Source organism: Chelon labrosus (genome assembly GCF_963514085.1).
Source record: "Chelon labrosus genome assembly, chromosome: 19".
In the NCBI taxonomy this organism is placed as follows: domain Eukaryota; kingdom Metazoa; phylum Chordata; class Actinopteri; order Mugiliformes; family Mugilidae; genus Chelon; species Chelon labrosus.
Genome location: NC_140352.1, coordinates 1,942,604 through 1,961,343, shown reverse-complemented (window position 1 = coordinate 1,961,343; position 18,740 = coordinate 1,942,604). Strand labels below are relative to the sequence as shown.

Here is an 18,740-nt window from a genome sequence, read left to right as displayed (position 1 = left end):
GAGTAAGGGCTTAATTACAGCAATCTTAAAAGACTGAGGCACATATCCTGTTAATAAAGATAAATTTATCTGGTTCAATATGGAGGTGTTAATTAATGGAAAAACTTCTTTGAGCAATTTAGTTGGGATTGGATCTAGAAGACAGGTTGATGGTTTAGATGCTGTAATTGTTGAAGAGAGCTCAAGAAGATCTACTGGGGAGAAGGATTCCAGATATTGATAAGGTCTTACAAAAGTTTCTAATGTCGCTGTACTTGCATCTTTAACAGCTGTTGGAAGGATGCCTTGAATATTTTCTCTAATGCCAACAATTTTATTAGTAAAGAAGCTCATGAAGTCATTACTACTGAGGGCTAAAGGAATAGATGGCTCAACAGAGCTGTGGCATTTTTGAATGATCTGGTAGTTGGGTGGAGTCAGGTGGAGGCGGTCAGAGACACCATACCGTTATTTAGAAATCTAATAGATGAAGTTTCACATGGTTCATCTATTGTTTGTTTGTTTTTTAAAATAAAAAACTTCTTGCCAGATTCTTAAATATTTTTTTTCACATGATTAATTAATAAATTATATTCCTGTTAAACGTCCAGACATAAAACACCACAAACACGTCTTTAAGACTCCGTGAGCACATCTCAGTGTTTATCTGATTGTTGGCCGCTGACACACAAACAGGAAGTAGTCGCGGAGGCTGCGGTTGCCATGGTGACGCGGACTCAAGGTGTCCGTGTCGCTGCCTGTTGAGAACACGTCAGTCAGTGTGTTTTCCTCCAGAATGAGTCCAGAGAGTGTTTCTCTGTCAGAGTCTGTGTCCAGCTCCTAGAAAACATCCACGGATCAGATGTGACAGAATGTAACCGGCACCGAGCGCGAGGCCCCCGGAGAACCGTCGGTAACGAGCCTCTCCGGTGTGTTTATTTACAAAGACACGAGCGTGGACGCCATGAACCGAGTGGATCGTCTCCACCAGCTCCACACTGGAAGTCTGAGTCTGGAGGAGAAGCTGGAGATGAAACGGCTCGGTGTCCATCAGCCGCAGGAGGTTGTTAGAAACCAGACCCCTGGTAAGAAGAGGCTCAGGCTCAGTGTGGCTAACGGCTAACGGCTAACGGCTAACGGCTAACGGCTAACGGATAACGGATAACGGATAACGGATAACATGTTGTAGCGGAGGCTGAAAAAAGAAAAACACAAAATAATCAGCTACTTATTCTGTCAATATAAAACGACCTGCTTAATTAAAATATGTAATTAATAACTCGATGTCAAACAATTAAAGGAATCAACTAATTGGCGGAAGGCGGAACCAAACAGCGGTGGGACGGTGCAGCAGCCGGACGGTTTATAGCGCGCACACGAATGAGAAATCTTCTTCAGTGTCGATTTAAGATCCAAAAAGCGCAGTTTGAGTTAAAATAAGTAATAAATACTTCGCTGTACAAGGACAGGCTCCAGTATTTTGTGAATATTTCACATATGAGTATTAGAATAGATTAGAATATTAGAAAGTTAGAGCTCAACCTCTGAGACCAGAGGATTCACTTCTACTATATGTTAATAAAAACATACAGAGGTGAGAAATACTGCATCACGCCTGGTCCCTGGTCTGTGCTACATATAACTATAAGTACTAGTACTGCAACTACTGCTGCACGACTTCACTACAACATATTCTCTCTCACGTCTGTTTCTGAACAAGTGGTTTTACTGTAAAGGTCAAAACAAAACCGTACCGCTGTGGAATATAGGAAAAAAAACAGGTTTTATATTACTTTTATACTTTAAACATGAAACCTGCTGCTCATTAGAAACATATCTACACAGGTTCCTTTTGTCATAATAAGAAAATATCACATCTATCTATCATCATTTGAACAAAACATGTTTTAATGAAAAATGACGAAGGAATATGCTGCGTGTGAAGTCAGTGTTGTCCTCTAATATTTGTGCGTATTTCAGTGTTACCTGCAGACGTCCAGCAGCTGATTGTGATTAAAGAAGAGTTTCCCTGGAGTGGACTGGAAGACCAGGAACCAGAACTCCTCCACATAAAGGAGGAACAGGAGGAACCGTTGACCAGTCAGGAGGGAGAGCAGCTTAGTGGGCCGGAGGAGGAGGAGGAGGAGGAGGAGGAGGACGACGTCACCAGGTTACCATTCACTGCTGCTCCTGTGAAGAGTGAAGATGATGAAGAGGAACCTCAGTCCTCACGGCTTCAACAAACTGAAGACAAGAGAGAGACAGAGACTCCAACCAGCAGCTCAGATAAAGACATGAAAACAGAAACCGATGAAGAGGACGTCGGAGAACCAGAACCAGCCAGGAACCCAGATCTAAAGAGTCATTTACAACCAAACACTGATGAAAAGGCTTCAGACTCTTCTCACACTGATCTCAGTAATGATGATGATGAAGATGATGATGACTGGCAGGAGCCGTTGTCAGATTCTGCCCCTGAAACTGAAGACGGTGACGGTAACGGGAAGGGAACCAGAGCATCGGAGTCTGAGTTTGGTAGCGATGTTGGTGATGAACGGCTTCCAAAAAAGGGAAATCTGAAGAGAGACAGGAACATTCAGACCGGAGACTGTGGTGTGTGTGGTAAAATATTCACGAGACAAGGAGATCTGAAGAGACACATGAGGGTCCACACAGGAGAGACACCATTCAGCTGTTGTGTCTGTGGGAAACAGTTTAAACAACAGGGAGTTCTGACGAGTCACATGAGGATTCACACGGGAGAGAAACCATTCGGTTGCGACGTCTGTGGAAAAAGATTCATACATCAGTCCAATCTGAAGTCACACACCAGAGTCCACACGGGAGAGAAGCCGTTCGCTTGTGGTGTTTGTGGTAAAAGATTTACTGAGCAGGGAAGTTTAAAGAGACACAAAGGACTCCACACAGGAGAGAAACCGTTTGAATGCGGCTTTTGTGGTAAAAAATTCAGTCGGAAGACACATTTCGAGACACACATGACGGTCCACACGGGGGAGAAACCGTTCGAATGTGGTTTCTGTGGGAAGAAGTTTAGCCAGAAAACTCATTATAAGATACATGTGAGAGTTCACACGGGAGAGAAACCCTTTAGCTGTGATGCTTGTGGAAAAACATTTGGACTTCAGTATAATCTCAAAAGGCACATGAGAGTCCACACCGGAGAGAAACCCTTTGACTGTGACGTGTGTGGGGAACGGTTTACGGAGCAGGGAAGTCTGAAGCGACACAGCGGAGTTCACACAGGAGAGAAACCATTCAGCTGTGACGACTGTGGTAAAACGTTTAGTCGCAGTACGCATCTTAAAAGACACGTAAGAGTGCACACGGGGGAGAGACCCTTTGGTTGTGACATCTGCGGGGAAAGGTTTACTGAGCAGGGCGTACTGAAGGGTCACATGAGGGTCCACACGGGAGAGAAACCGTTTGGTTGCGACGTCTGTGGGAAAACGTTTAGACATCATTACACGTTAAAAAGACACACAAGTGTCCACACCGGGGAGAAACCGTTTTCCTGCGGAGTTTGTGGTGAAAGATTTACTCGACAAGGAAATCTGAAGAGACACATGAGAGTCCACAAATAACAGACTCTGTGTGACTGAGGGAGCTGTTGTCAAACGTTTATTACATAAGCTTGTTGGTGAGATACACATCCACCCTCTGTCTTTGTCTTCATTTTATGTCGTTAGATTTTTTCTTGTGAGGATATAAAATGTGTTTTAAAACAAACTTTCCTGCCTATTTATTTTGTCTTTGTGTGACTTTGCTATAAAACTGTTTGCAAAGATTCTTCTTCATTCACGTTGGTGGAAATCTGGACGTACTAAGTCAAAATGTGTATGATTTACACAAGTAAGATTACCAGGAATAAACATTCATGTCGTGTTTATGCATCATTCTCAACCAACTGTCGACAAGCTGTGATAATATTAGTTATAATAATAATATTCTTCTCCACTCGTGCTCTTGATCCTCAGCTGATGTTGTTTCATGTCTCTCTGTCCTAAAATTAATTAATTAAAAATGAATCATGCTGATTTTCAACCACATGTTTATTTATACATATTAGTGACATAGTGTGAACTTTCAGGGTCCCGCCTTCAAAATCTGTTATTCCAGAAACGAGTGTCGCTGGTTCTCAGAAGAACTAAAAGCTGTTCTATGTTATTAATCGTTTACTGATTAGACACATGGGTTCCTCTGTCTGAGCTCAAGGTTTCTTCCTGTTAAAGGGAGTTTTTCCTGCCACCTTCACCTTCATGCTGCTCTGGGTGTTTCAGACCAGATGTTGTAAAGCGTTTTTAGACAATGTGTGTTGTTGTTATTGACGCTATAGAAATAAAACTGAATTGAATTATTAGTGTAAACGTTTTACAGTTTATTCTCACTTTGGATACGTATGAATGTTTTTATAAAGATGTCAGTTTGTTTGATGGATGATAAAAAAGGAAGAATCATGAAGGATATCTTGACTCCACAGTAGACTCATCCAGGTTCCTAGGGTCCACAGTCTAACGGGACCTGAAGTGGACCTCTCATATAGACTCCGTTTACTTTCTGCGTCAGCTCAGGAAGTTCAACCTGCCTCAGGAGCTGCTGATCATCTTCTACACCGCAATAGTCCAGTCTGTCCTGACCACGTCCATCACAGTCTGGTTTGGATCCGCCACCAGACATGACAGGGACAGACTGCAGAGAACAGTCAGGTCTGCAGAGAGGATCATTGGTACTGACCTTCCCTCCATCCAGGACCTGTACCGGTCCAGGGTCAGGAAGCGGGCCACACCCAGACCCCTCACACCCCGATACCAACCTGTTTAGACTCCTCCCCTCAGGCCGTCGTTACAGAGCACTGTACGCCAAAACCACCTGTTACAAAGACAGTTTCTTCCCCCGGGCTGTCGCTCTGATGAACTCTGAGCAGTCACAGAGTGTCAGACCATTTATATGAACAATAAACTATAACTCTGCATTAATTGTATATAGTCACTGTACAAAACCCTGGATCATTGTATATATCTGCTCTTATCCTATATTTTATGTGTACAGATTGAGTTTTATTTTTATTTTATTTTATTTTTATTTCACTTATTTAAGTTGTTTCTGTACTAGAGAGAAAAGTTGCCGGAGTCAAATTCCTTGTATGTGTTCATACCATTAAAGCTGATTCTGATTCTGATTCTGAAATTGTGTCATGTCCCTTTAAGAAGCGCTGCGTCGCTTAGTTACTACGTCATCAGACAGCGCTTTGTTTACTTCCGTAGTGGAGCAGTGACGTAGTGGACAGACTGAATCCCCGTGTTCCTGGTCCAGGGTTGACGGTGAGTGAGCTGCTCACCTGGACTCAGGTAAACGACCCCGGAACCGACAGCTCAGACCAGCTCAGGACCTCGGACCTGCGGTTGCCATGGTGACGCGGACTCAAGGTGTCCGTGTCGCTGCCTGTTGAGAACACGTCCGTCAGTGTGTTTTCCTCCAGAATGAGTCCAGAGAGTGTTTCTCTGTCAGAGTCTGTGTCCAGCTCCTAGAAAACATCCACGGATCAGATGTGACAGAATGTAACCGGCACCGAGCGCTGGTCGGCGGCGTGAGGCCCCCGGAGAACCGTCGGTAACGAGCCTCTCCGGTGTGTTTATTTATAAATAAAGACACGAGCGTGGACGCCATGAACCGAGTGGATCGTCTCCACCAGCTCCACACTGGAAGTCTGAGTCTGGAGGAGAAGCTGGAGATGAAACGGCTCGGTGTCCATCAGCCGCAGGAGGTTGTTAGAAACCAGACCCCTGGTAAGAAGAGGCTCAGGCTCAGTGTGGCTAACGGCTAACGGATAACGGATAACGGATAACGGATAACGGATAACGGATAACGGATAACGGATAACATGTTTCTTAGAATATAAGAGTCTAAAAAATAATTTCAGGAAACATGTTTTGATCCCAGGTGCAGATGTTCAGCAGCTGTTCCATTAAGACGTGTGATGTTCCTGTGTCGTTACGTTAAGGTTTTAATTGTAGTTTATTGTGATGCTACTTGATCTGAGCTGCTCATCTTCATGGTTTGGGTCCATGACCTGTTCTACTGAAGCGTGGACAGTTTAAATATATTCACTGTCTCAGGTGTCCGTCTGTCCATCATGAACCTCTGTGTTTCTGTTTCACCTGCAGATGTCCGTCAGCTGATCGTGATTAAAGAAGAGTTTCCATGGAGTCCCAGTCTGGAAGACCAGGACCCGGAGCTCCTGTATGTAAAGGAGGAACAGGAGGAACTCTGGACCAGTCGGGAAGAAGAGCTGCTTGACGGGCTGGAGGAGGAGGAGGAGGAGGAGGAGGAGGAGGAGGAGGAGGATGTCAAGAGCTTCCCATTCACTGTTGTTCATGTGAAGAGTGAAGATGACGAAGAGAAGCCTCAGTCCTCACAGCTTCACATACCAAACTGGAGCCAGACTGACAGAGAGGTGGATCCCCCAGAACCAGCCAGGAACCCGGATCCAAACGCTCACTTTCAAGCAAATACTGATCCCGAGACTCCAGACTCTTCTGACACGGACGTCAGTCATGATGAATGGCAGGAGCCTCTGTCAGATTCTGGACTTGACGCTGAGAACGCAGACCAGGGCTGGAAGGAGATCAGGGCATCGGAGTCAGGTGTAAAAACAGACGAGGGGAGTAACAGCGTCAAAAAGACCTTCAGCTGCTCTGAGTGTGGTAAACTGTTCCTCTATAAGCAGTCCCTTCAGAGACACAGAAAACATAACTCATGTTCTAGACAGAATCAGACGGTGGATTCAGAAACGGGAGTCAGCGCAGCAGAGAAATCATTTAGTTGTGACATTTGTGGTAAAAGACTCAAGTATCAGCACAATCTAACGACACACATGAGAGTCCACACGGGGGAGAAGTCCTTCGGCTGCGATGTTTGTGGACAAAGATTTAGACATCAGCAAAATCTGAAGACCCACATTAGGATCCACACAGGAGAGAAACCGTACGTTTGTGATATCTGCGGCAAACGAGCCAGGAACCAGTACAACCTTAAGACGCACATGAGAGTTCACACGGGAGAGAAACCGTACGCTTGTGACGCCTGCGGGAAGAGATTTAACCGGAAGGCGCTTCTCAGGACACACATCACCGTCCACACAGAGGAGAAACCGTTCGCCTGTGACGACTGCGGGAAGAGATTTAAACGGAAGACGCATCTCGCCACGCACGCGACGATCCACACGGGAGAGAAACCGTTCGCCTGTGACGACTGCGGGAAGAGATTTAAACGGAGGACGCACCTGATGACGCACGTCACCATTCACACGGGAGAGAAACCGTTTTGTTGCGCTGTCTGTGGTCAGGAGTTTACACAACCGGGGAGTTTGAACAGACACATGAGATTCCACGCCGTGTAGAGGCTTGATTTTATTTGGAGGGGTCCTTTAAGTTGTTGGAGCAGAGACCTTTAAATATATCGGAGATGTGACTGATGTGGTTCATAACCTGGACGATGAGCCCTTTACCTTTTATTTTCTGGTTGTTTTGACTTTGTTTGAATGTGACGACTCTCTGCTGCAGCTGCACGTGTGACCGATGGTTAACTGACACGTAGCACTCAACCAGTCACAAAGCTGAATTCAGAGTTGACAGAAGTCGACCACAGAATGAACCTGTTTTGTATTTTGTCCTCACCGTGTTAGAGTGACGTTCTTCCCCCTCAATTCCATTATTTAAGCAAATTATATATGAACTAATATATGTGTTATTAATATGAGGCAGACACATGGTGGTGCTTTGAGCTCCCACTACTTCCTGTTTACATCTAGTCTAGTTTACCTGCTTCCTGTAGGACGTACGGTACTTATCCAGTTATTGCACTTTAAGTTCACGCGTCAGTCGTGATGGTTACAGCCTGAAGGCGACAGTGTGACTTTGTTTTTGTTGTTTTTTTTTATTGTTATTGTTAATTTACTTTAATTATGAAGCAGAGAAGCTGATATCTGATCACGCTTATGAAATGTGAAAGAATGTTTTATGAATTTAACCTGAATTTAATTTTATGAGATGAGTCCAAGTTTCTGTTTGATGAGATAAAAACAAAAAGCAGATTAAAGCTGATCTGTTGGAAGGAGCACGTGTTTATGAATTAACTTCTCCACAAGAAAATAGTTTGCATGTGAACAGAAGATGATTTATGATACTACAAATTATAATCTACAGTATTAAGTACTTATATTGATGTCAGTTAATATCTAAACACAACATTTTAATCCTCACTACTTTGTTATTTTCCCGTCCTCTCCATCTCACTCAGCCCAAAGACTCTTTCTCAGCATCTATCATAACAGCCGTCGTCTCAGTTCATTAGTTCGGGATCCACAGAAGAAGCGAGCGTCCTTCTTCCTCTCCTCGCTCTCCTCCCTTTTTACAGTCTAGTGACGCTGATGTTGACCTCATGACCTCTACTTCCTGGGTTTCTTCTCCATCTTCACCATGTCTGAGAACTCTGCGAGGCCACAAGGAAGAAACATGCACAAATTAACGTGAGTGACAAAAGGCTGCGTTTTCTAATTTCTCTTTTTACATCGTCTTCTAAAACGTTTGCACCATAATTCTTCCAGTAGCAACACGTCCTGCTCATACTGCATCATCCTGAGCTCCTCCACCGTCATCACAGCTGTCAGAGCAGAGTGACGACAGGTGACGGGACGAACCCTGAGGAGGGTACTCCTATCAAACATAACATCTGAGCCGTGTCTTCACCTCTGTAGTCGATGCGTCCGTCTCCGTCTGTGTCTGCAGCCTGGATCACGGCGTCTGCTTCCTCATCAGAGAGAGGAGCCGACGGGGTTGTAGTCGGTACGGTGGACAGGATGTACCTGTGAGTAGTCAGGTAGTTAGTTAATCTAAGCATCCAGCCGAAGGAAATTAGAGGCGAACGTCATAATTGTGTCAAGTTTGTGAACTTTCAGCAGCGACGGGCTCGTACTTGATCTCGTTCCACTCTATGTAGCCGCTGCCGTCTTTGTCCAGCGTCGCGAAGGCCGTCTTCATGGCCTCCTCTCTTTCCTCTGATGTCTTAAACTGCCTCATGTAGTCCAGGAACCTGCTGTAGTTGAAGTTTCCTGCCCCAGAGGATCAGAAACGGTGACCTCAGACCCTGTGGTCAGAGCTCAGGTTGCTCATGAATCATCTTCATGACTCACACGCAGCGGTAGAGTTTCACTTCAGAGTGCATCACATTCATTTACCCTTAATCCTCCCATAAGCTTTTTTGTCTCCATGGAAACAGATTCATGTCCCTATGAGATGAGTAAAACAACCACACACACACACACACACACACACAGATCATCACCCTGTGTCCTCATCTCCCGGGGCATGCGGTCGATGTCCTGCTCCGTGAGGGCAGCACCCATGGCCACGGCCACCTTCTTCACCTGCGGCCCAAAGTCGTCCTCCATATTTTGCAGGCGCGTCCCGAGCGTGGGTGGGGGGGGGGGGGGGATCTGGAACAGAGCGGACAGCGTGTGAAGTGATGAACCTGCAGATTATCAGCTGAGTCTGCAGGTTCACCTCGGCTCGGACCTGTCCACCCTGCAGAGGATTGTTTCTGTCTAGTCTGCGCCGTCATCGCTTTAGGCCTCGGCGCTCTGATGAATGATGGGACAGGTACAGCTAGAGACGAGCGTGGGGCCTGGATATTACCAGACACTGAACGTGTGATGATGTTTTTTGTCTTTCTGCTGCCCTCAAGTGGTGAGAAATATTATTTATTACAAGTTTAACAACGTTTCTTCATGTGTTTTCTGTCAGAGGGAGAAGATTTCATTCATTCATTCATCTTGTGTAACCTTTTGTCCTGTTCAGGGTCATGGGGGGTCTGCTGGAGCCTATCCCAGCTGTCATTGGTCTAGAGGGGGGGTCCACCCTGGACAGGTCTCCAGTCTATCCCAGCTGTCATTGGTCTAGAGGGGGGGTCCACCCTGGACAGGTCTCCAGTCTATCACAGGGCTAACACAGAGAGACACTCACACCTACGGCCAATTTAGAATCACCAATGAACCTAACCAGCATGTCTTTGGACGGTGGGAGGAAGCTGGAGAACCTGGAGAGAACCCACGCAGACACAGGGAGAACATGCAGACTACACACAGAAAGGAACCAGTCGGCCTGGATTAGAACCCAGAACCTTCTGGCTGGGAGGCACTCCCCCGCCCTGACCATCTAGAGCCGGGTTCTTCAACGTTTTCCAGACCAAGGGCCCCAAACTGATGGAGAGACGGAGCGGGAACCCCCCTACCTATGTATATGTGTATTTAAAGACATTTAAATTTCCCCCTAGGGGTCCCGGACCCCCTGTTGAAGACCTCTGCTCTAGAGGACAAGAGGTTACAGAAGATGAATGGATGTTTTAGTGCAGAGAAGAATGAGTAAATTAGGAGATAAGAGCCTCCAACGGCTCAAACCTGACAGGAGCAAGAGATAAGAGATAAGAGTTTACATTTAATAAACTATTCTTTAAAAATAAAGAATAATAATAAGTGTAATTTGGACACACTGCTGTCTGCTGTTTAGTCCTGTCTCTCAGTCTTGTGTTCTGTCCACTTCTCAGACTAAAACAAATTAGGAACAGCAGCTATATTAATTAAAACTTTGGTTGCCGTCTTCTTTGTAATTTTCGCATTTTGCAAATTCACGCTGCAGCCCAGACTAGGTCATATGTTTGACTCCTGTGTCTGTGTCCTTCCTCTATCAACATGTCCATCTGTGACCGTCCTCATGTCCTAATTCCTTTTGTCTCTAACGATTTGATTCTTGTCACAGGTCACGAGAGTCAAAGGACTGAAGCTGAGACAGGTTTGTGATTTACACTTGATGTCTTTGTTTTCCAGCTCATTAAATCTAAAAACATTCTGGTTCCTCTACAGTATCTTTCCACTGTGGTTTTTAGTCTTAACCAGAGGAGACGATGCTCTGCCTTTATCAGACACACAGCTGCTCATTAATCATCACTGACATCACTCCATGATTAGTCACAGCTGGTTTACTCATGCTGATATTCTGACCCGTCTCTTAATAATAACATGTGACCTCAGAGGACTCGTCCTTTCAGACACATGTCAGCGTCTGACTGTATCGTGGCGGTGGAGCATCACGCAGCGTTAAGCAGACTATTGCTGCTCTTCCTCGCCTCATTTCATCACTCCTCTCCCTCTCAGATCCTTCGCCATCATTTGCACTTCAAGAAACTCTGGTATCAAGATGAAGAAGAGCTGTTTCCTTCAGCGGCCCGGAGGTCACAAAGTCACGGCATAAATCAAATCAAAGCGTTGTGAAGAGAAGAAGCCGTCTGACAAATTAACACCATGACGGGAAAAAAAGAGAGAGAGAACGACGGACGGATTGGAAATCATTACCAGTCACACACCAGCCTCAAGGTCTGCTCCGTTTACTGACTCCAGCTCACCAGCTTCAGGGTTTCCTGGTACGTCTGACCCTCCCCCTCCACGAGTCTCTTATATACGGGAAGGATGGAGCCCCCAGTGGCCTTGCACCTGTCCACCCCCCCTCCCTCCCCGACCCCAGCGGAGCCATTCTCCATTAAAGCCTTGGCTCCTTCTGCTGCAGACATGTCTCCAGATGCACTGGGACCAGACCCTCATGAGGTCTGCTGACGGGGGTTGAGCTGGAGGACAGGATTCACAGTGAAGCTCCTGCAGCCAAAACTTTTCTCATTCAAGTCTTGTTCGCGTCAGTGCAGCAAGATTTCATAAATAAGTAACGACGGTGCAGCAACGCCTTAACAACCACCTCGGCAACAGATAGCTCTCTCTCTATTTTTATTTATTTTTTCTTCAAGGTTTCTACAGTTGAGTCAGTTCAGTACGAGCTCTCTGGTTCTTTACTCAGCGTTCACTGTCACATAAATGTTTGATGAAGTTTGAGTTAAAAACCCTGATCCTCAGAGTCTGACACAAAGATTTAACTGACACCAAATAGTTGATTTTAATCTTACCTTTATAGAGACCACCTGACTAGTATTATGCAGGACTCATCAGAGAATGGACATGGGCCTTCTGAGGGTGTCCTGTGATAGTGGGGGGGCCTTTTTATTTATATTTATTTATAACCTTTATTTAACCAGATAAAAAACCCATTGAGATCAAGACCTCTTTCACAAGGGTGACCTGGCCAAGAAAGGCAGCAGCACACGTCATGGTAATCAGGACAGACAAACAACAATAACAAACAACCAGTAAAAGATGAAACATGAAAATATAAAAAATTTAAGATGCCCCCCTTTGAGGGGAGGGGCCTCTGTGGATCGTCCCACAGATACTTGATCAATTTGGGATCTAGTGAATTTGGAGGCCAGGTCAACACCTTGTGCTGTTCTTGTGTTTGTGTCTGTGTCAGGCTGCGTCCTGCTGGGGATGGCTGCTGCCAGGCACCCCCACCCTATTGCTATGGGGTGGGGGTGCTTGGCAGCAGCCATCCCCAGCAGGATGGCAGTGTCTGGTCTAGTCCCATGAGTCTGGATAAAACTAACGATGGCATCAGCTGCAGTCTGAGTTTGGGGTTGAGCAAAAATATGAAGTTGTACCTTCTAAGCTTTAGTGTTTATTTAAAGATATCGCTCTGAATGAACACAGCCTGGATCTCATGTGATGGTATTTATCATTTCTAACGTGTTGACTATTCATCCTGTCATGTCTGGACAGATGTGGTGCTATTTTCAGGACATGCTATGCTACACACAGACGTAATCTTCTACCATGTGTTTATGTTTGACTCGTAGTAAACCGTCCTTAACGCCTCGCACCGCAGACGACCGTCTCCTAACATCTGCTGCAGCCTTTCGAAGGAGGCGACGACGCGGAGACTGAGAACCTCGACTGTTCATCACGTCTCTGAGCAGAATGAATCGCGTTGGAGCGACGGGCCCGGCTCCCTGCAGGTAATCAGGTGCATCGCTGCACGCTCCCGAACAAGAGCTACAGGCCAGAGGGATGGAAGCACAGCTCCACAGTTATATAAGGCAGCTGTGTGCTAACGTGAGCTCTAAATAAAGTATGAGCGCTGAAACACTTCTGGGTTGCTGCGTGTTCATGAGTGATCAGCTCAGAGGCCTCCGCTGCAGCTCAACCTGCCAAGCTTTCATATTTATTTTAAGAATCTCTGTTAAAATGTTTGTGTGCAGACGTGTTCCCTGGAGACTCTTATCTGCTGAAGCTCAGCGTGGAGGAACCCGGAGTACGAGTCCTGCAGCGTATCGATCCAGAGGAGCTGAAGTCAAGCCTGAGCACATCTCCACAGCGTCTGACCACTGCTGTAATCTGTAAAGCTTCAGCACAGACTGAAAAATAGTTCAAATATTGGATAGAGCACACCTCAGCGGTTTGCAGACATCCAGTGAACGTGGTTGTTTTCTGCAGCTGTTTGGGAACTGATGGAAATGAACTCTACAGCTGTAGTTTAAAGTATTTATTTAGTTCTGTTTTTAATTGGCACACTTGTTCTAAGACTGTGTGCTTATTTATCTGAGACGTCCTTCTGGAAATAGATGTTAGGCTCACATCTGACTCTTTAGAGCTGAGATCTGGTCAGAAATATTCATTCATTTCCTGTAACCACTTGTCCACTTGGTCTATCACAGGGCTAACACAGAGAGACACTCACACCTACGGCCAATTTAGAATCACCAATGAACCTAACCAGCATGTCTTTGGACGGTGGGAGGAAGCTGGAGAACCTGGAGAGAACCCACGCAGACACAGGGAGAACATGCAGACTACACACAGAAAGGAACCAGTCGACCTGGATTAGAACCCAGAACCTTCTGGTGGCTGTGAGGCCTCAGTGCTAACCACCCAGAGTAAACACACCACCTGTTTGACCCCCTTCTCCTCAGGGAGGTGATACTTGCACCACCTAAACTATTGGACATATACGTTTTAGTGATCCAGCCCAGTAATGAACACACGTTTATGTTCAAGATAAGGCAGCTGGACTAGTAGAGGATTTTTTCTTGACTCATCTGAGTAGCTTCTTCAGGTCTAAAGGAGAACTGGTGGAGAGTTGAGGTTTAAATAGGAAACGTGTGGGTGTAGCCCATCAGAAAACGACCAGGAACTGATACGACTAGTGTCTGTTAACAGCTAGAGATGGAGAATCTGATCGGATGACCCTTCTTAAAGGCTTTTTGGAGATCTGGACCCTGAACAAACTGTGCATTATATCTATTATGGTCTTTAGTTTGTCCTGTGATGGCGTATGTACACAACAACAACAGAACCTCTGGATTATGAAGGAGGGAAACGTTTCTGTCTCTACTGGTGAGGTGGTTTTCATAGTTTGGTCTATGAGCCATGAGCCGGAGAATCAGCGTGTCTGGGTTTCAAACATCTCGTGGCTGAACGCATCATTTATTTGCTTCTGTGGATTTCACTCACACTTAAGTTCACCAGAGAGATGAAGCCTGGCTGGAGGAGCGGTGAGGTTTCATTGATGCTGTAGTTTAAGAGAATCTTTATCTTTAACTTCAAATAAGTCAGAATCTGAATCAGTAAATGCTCGTATGTGTGTGACCTTTAAGACCAGCTGACCCGTGTTGTCGGGTTTCCTTACGATGAAGCCTCAGAGTAAAGCTCCTCTCCTGGTATTGATCTAAAAGTTCTGTATTCTTTCTTTGCAGCTCAGACTGATAACAGAGCGACGGCTGCTCTTCACTGCAGGAGCAAATTAAAGACCCAAACCTCTCCGTCCCCGTCAGTCCCACCGAATAATCTTTCAGAAAAGCGTAATTAATCCCGTTAAGATCCCTGAATTTGGTGCTGAAGGACTCGTCCAATGAGTCTAATTGAAACTGACTCCATGAAGACGTATTCAGCTGAGGCGTCACATTTAGCAGACACACATTAGCGCGGTGGATTAGCACCACAGAGTTCTGCAGACAACCTCCTAATGATGTGTGAACACGTGGAGCTGTGTCCCGTTACAGGCCGGCGTGAATGTTTTAAATCTTAGAGGAACAGAACGAGGAACAAGAGGCTCCAACGACTCAAACCTGACGGGAGCAACATCAACGTCTCAACTGATGCAAGGATTAGTTGACAGGGTGTGAGGGACGTGGAGGGAGGACGGTCCTCAGGGAGCGAGGACGGTCCTCAGGGAGCGAGGCCCCTCCTGGTTCCTCTAGTGAAAGATGGAAGAGGGAGAAAAGACTTGGATGAGGAGGGAGGGGTTGAGAGGTAGAGGGCTACACCTTTATAGGTAAGGCAAGAAATATAATGACGTGAGGTGTGGTCTAGTTCCTGGAGCGTATTCCTAAAGATTCAAAGAGTTGGTCCTAGTGGCCAAACTCTAAGAAAATAAGAATCATGAGTCAAAGTTCAGAGTAGATCCTGGTTCAGATAAAAGGTATTCCTAAAGAACCTCAGCTCTTCAGAGAGCTCCTAAGGTCAGATCTGTTTGGAGGAGGCTTGTAGTGTGACACTGGAGCCAAATCTACACTTTTATTCTCATCGACCAGTTGATCCAGAAGCAAACACTGTTCCTCTGTCCAGTTGGGCTTCCTACTTATTTTCTTCTCATCCAAACGTTCAAACCAAGAGACTGAGGGATAAGTAGAATGAGGAGGTTATTTGTTTTCCTTCAGACTTCCAGGAGGTGACTGTTTTCCAGAGGTTTTCATGTTTCATATCTTTAAGAGATAAACTGAAAGCTTCACAGTGGATGAGAACAACTCTGATTTGTTGTAAATTGTTAACGTTGGAGGAAGCAGCCCTCCTTTGGTTCATGTTACCGGAGCTCTGAAGATGAAACAGTTGGGTCTTGATTCACCAGATGAACATTCTGCTGTTTCCAGAGGAATCCCAGCGAGGCAGATGTTGTTTCTCTCTCTCCCTGCAGACTGTGTTACTGTACGGCTGTGACTTCATCACTCTGTCTTTCCCGTGGACGTTGTGTCTGCACACAGGACTCAGGAGGAACTGCAACACCCACACAGACGCACTCAAACAAACATTTAGACTTCCTAATTACTCTCCCTGTCTGTCTGTCCTCTAATTGTTTGCTCAGACAGGAGGAAGATTCATGAATGGACCGTCCCGACCCAGCTCAGCTCTGTCCTCTGTGTCGAGGTCTCTCCTCCTCCTCTGCAGACGGATCGTCGCTGGATCTTGGCATCCAGTGAGCACGGCTATTACAAAGTGCTTCATCTTAATTGTGGCTCAGCACAGCGGCCTCTCTCCAGCCTCTAATATTCATCAGATATCGAGTTAGCGTCTGAAAACAGGACAGAGAGTGTGCGTTTAGCATTGTGTTTAATTTGAATAATTAATGTCCACTTGTTTCCACTGAGATCAACAGAGAACTTTGTATTCCAGCACCGTTCCACCAAATGAGGCAGAAATCTTTCCCCTCTGTGATTTATATTTACATGAATCTGCACAAGAAGACATAGAAACGGAGGAATTACAGATATGAAAGATATTAAAGTTATGTCAGGGACTCCAGCTCTGTCCCTACCACAGAGTCCTCCTTCTGGATCAGCTTGTCCAGCTGTGAGGTGTCCTCCTTCTTAGTGCTGCCTCCCCAGGACACCACAGCGTAGAAGAGGACACTGGCAACGATAGTCTGGTAGAACATGTCCAGCAGCTTCTTAGCCAGCACAGATGATAGAGTTAAAAGACAAAAGGGCAACAGATGAGACATGGTTCTCATCATCATCATCAGTCCTTTATCCACACCTCCTCAGATGTGGCTGATTGGGGCAGTTAAGCCCATCAACCACCCAAAGACATTTGCCCTGCCGCTGCAGAGTGAGGGAAGCTTTCAAAACATAGTCTGTATATAAACATGGACACCACGTCTCCTCTTCCTCTCATTGGTCAAACTGACTCTATGTTCCCGGGGATACGGGCGGCGCCATCTTGTGAGTTTGGATCCAGAGTCTGATCAGTACGGTCTGAGGGCGGAGCCACGTGGAGCCGTGATATTGATGCCCCGCCCACACTTCCTCCAGACTCACTCATGTTTTAGTTTCATTAATACTACGCTCTGCTCGACCTCCACCTGTTACAAGGACATGATGGATTATACTTCTCATGGTCCCACAGGACGGCTTTACGAGTGGTTGGCATGGCAACTGGTAGTCACTATTATCCTGTTCTATAACGTCAAATAACTAAAACTAAACTTATCAAAAAAACTGACACTTGAACATTCATCAACTTTATATTAACTACCTAAAATGTATTTGACGTGTATTTTAGTGTTTTAGTTTGGCCCAAGCCCCGCCCACTAACATGGAGGGGGTGGAGCTTATGACCTATACTGCAGCCAGCCACCAGGGGGAGCTCTACTTGGTTTGGCTTCACTTTAGAGGAGCTGTTCCTCCGTCTATCTTTATACAGTCTATGGTTTAAATGGATGTAGATACGATGTCAGTCTTTGTAGCTGCATCTTTAATGTCAGTCTCTGGAATCATTAAACACTGCGACTGTTTTCAGACTGAAGTTGTTTTATTATCAGATTCATCCGACAGTCGATACAATAAAAGCCCATTTCTGATTGACTGTGAAACCATTGGAGTGATAATCGCTCCGGGCAGAGCCAGAGCTCTGAGGTCTCACAGTGAAACCAGAGAGGTTCAGCTGTCCCGGTGCAGACTGACCAAGGCTCCAGAGGGAGCTGTTTAAACTGGGCCCAAAGCCTCCCCCCCCAGCCTGGGGGAGAGCTTTGGACTGTGGGGTGAGGATGGACATGGATGGGCTGGTAGGCTTTTTAAATTCCTCCAGAGTAATTAGTTTTTTTCTTCCTCCCCACTCAGCTCGGTCTGATGCTCTGGATGTAATTAGTTCACAAACTAAACTAAAATAAACTCCAGTCAGAAACCGTAGCTCACATGAATCCTGTCTCCTCTGATGTACGATGTGAAGCGAGTGGAAAGCTCCGTCTCCTCCTCTGGCGTCTCACACCATCACTTATCCTCTCCTTTCTGTTGCCAGGGAAACCGCAGACATGCAACACAGTGTCTCCGAGAGGACGAGGTGACGTGATGAGGATACAGGAGGAGTCAGACATATAGATCTTCATCATCCATCATCATCTCCTCCTCGGGTTCCTTCACTCTCACAGAGTTTGTAATTCAGGCTGGTGACGAATGATGAGAAAACAAACGCTCCCTGAATCACTTCCACAGACGCCAGATGAACACATGAACCCCTCATCATCATCATGGTCTTCATCCCTCCTGAGTTTCAGAAGAGGACATTTTGTTGTAGATCTTCCTCTTCCTCATTTGTTCTCGCCCCTTTAAACCGTTTTATAAAAACCCGTCCTTTTATAAAACAGACGATTCTCTGATCAATAGTCCAGAGAGGACAGCGGGTTCTTACCAGTCCTTTTCTGACTCAGTGTGATTTTTCTTTGTGATGGCAGGGACAACTTCAGGTAAATGGATTTGACCTGGACAAGGACCAGAGCCTGAAGCTGAGAGGACTCTATTGTGTTGGTCGGATGAGGAGGAGGAGGAGGAGGAGGAATGAAGGTTAGTCATTTCATCTCAGAATCAAGCTGAAAGGAAACAGTTTAAATGTTAAGGAACAGATGATCAGACTCGATAAAAGCTTGTTGTACTTGGATGTGCAGGTTATTTTGATCTTAACATCCTGTCACACGGCCCACCCGTCATCTTTAGGCGTTACAGATATTTTAAATCAGATCACATTTGAGCATCAAACAGCATTTACA

At 45.8% G+C, this 18,740-nt stretch overlaps 2 protein-coding genes and 1 long non-coding RNA gene across 3 annotated transcripts; 2 read left to right on the top strand and 1 right to left on the bottom strand.

The window, feature by feature from the left end:
* The first annotated feature begins 946 nt into the window (after positions 1 to 946).
* On the top strand, positions 947 to 8,653 carry LOC311504253 (uncharacterized protein). Its single transcript, XM_084567272.1, has 7 exons — positions 947 to 1,064; positions 1,960 to 3,578; positions 5,262 to 5,345; positions 5,477 to 5,603; positions 5,646 to 5,783; positions 6,162 to 6,237; positions 6,325 to 8,653. Exons 1-7 carry the CDS (start codon positions 1,010 to 1,012, stop codon positions 7,394 to 7,396), a joined length of 3,171 nt encoding a protein of 1,056 aa, XP_084423398.1. The 5' UTR covers positions 947 to 1,009; the 3' UTR covers positions 7,397 to 8,653.
* LOC311504365 (parvalbumin-like EF-hand-containing protein) lies at positions 8,444 to 9,445 on the bottom strand (the record flags this gene model as incomplete). The annotated part of the gene is made up of 4 exons (XM_084567398.1): positions 8,444 to 8,487; positions 8,745 to 8,860; positions 8,971 to 9,106; positions 9,340 to 9,445. The coding sequence occupies 4 exons, from the start codon at positions 9,443 to 9,445 to the stop codon at positions 8,444 to 8,446; spliced, it is 402 nt and encodes a 133-aa protein (XP_084423524.1).
* LOC311504366 lies at positions 8,744 to 16,243 on the top strand. The gene is made up of 3 exons (XR_014699622.1): positions 8,744 to 8,862; positions 10,809 to 10,841; positions 12,784 to 16,243. It is a non-coding gene; the product is annotated as an uncharacterized lncRNA (long non-coding RNA).
* The last annotated feature ends 2,497 nt before the right edge of the window (positions 16,244 to 18,740 follow it).

What these genes read in the sequence shown, in the direction of transcription:
- LOC311504253 (XM_084567272.1), top strand. Translation starts at nt 1,010, where the DNA reads ATGAAACGGCTCGGTGTCCATCAGCCGCAGGAGGTTGTTAGAAACCAG. An exon ending in CGTGAGGCCCCCGGAGAACC is followed by an intron (nt 5,604 to 5,645) that starts GTCGGTAACGAG and finishes TTATAAATAAAG; the next exon opens with ACACGAGCGTGGACGCCATG. An exon ending in GACCAGGACCCGGAGCTCCT is followed by an intron (nt 6,238 to 6,324) that starts GTATGTAAAGGA and finishes GGAGGAGGAGGA; the next exon opens with GGAGGAGGAGGAGGAGGATG.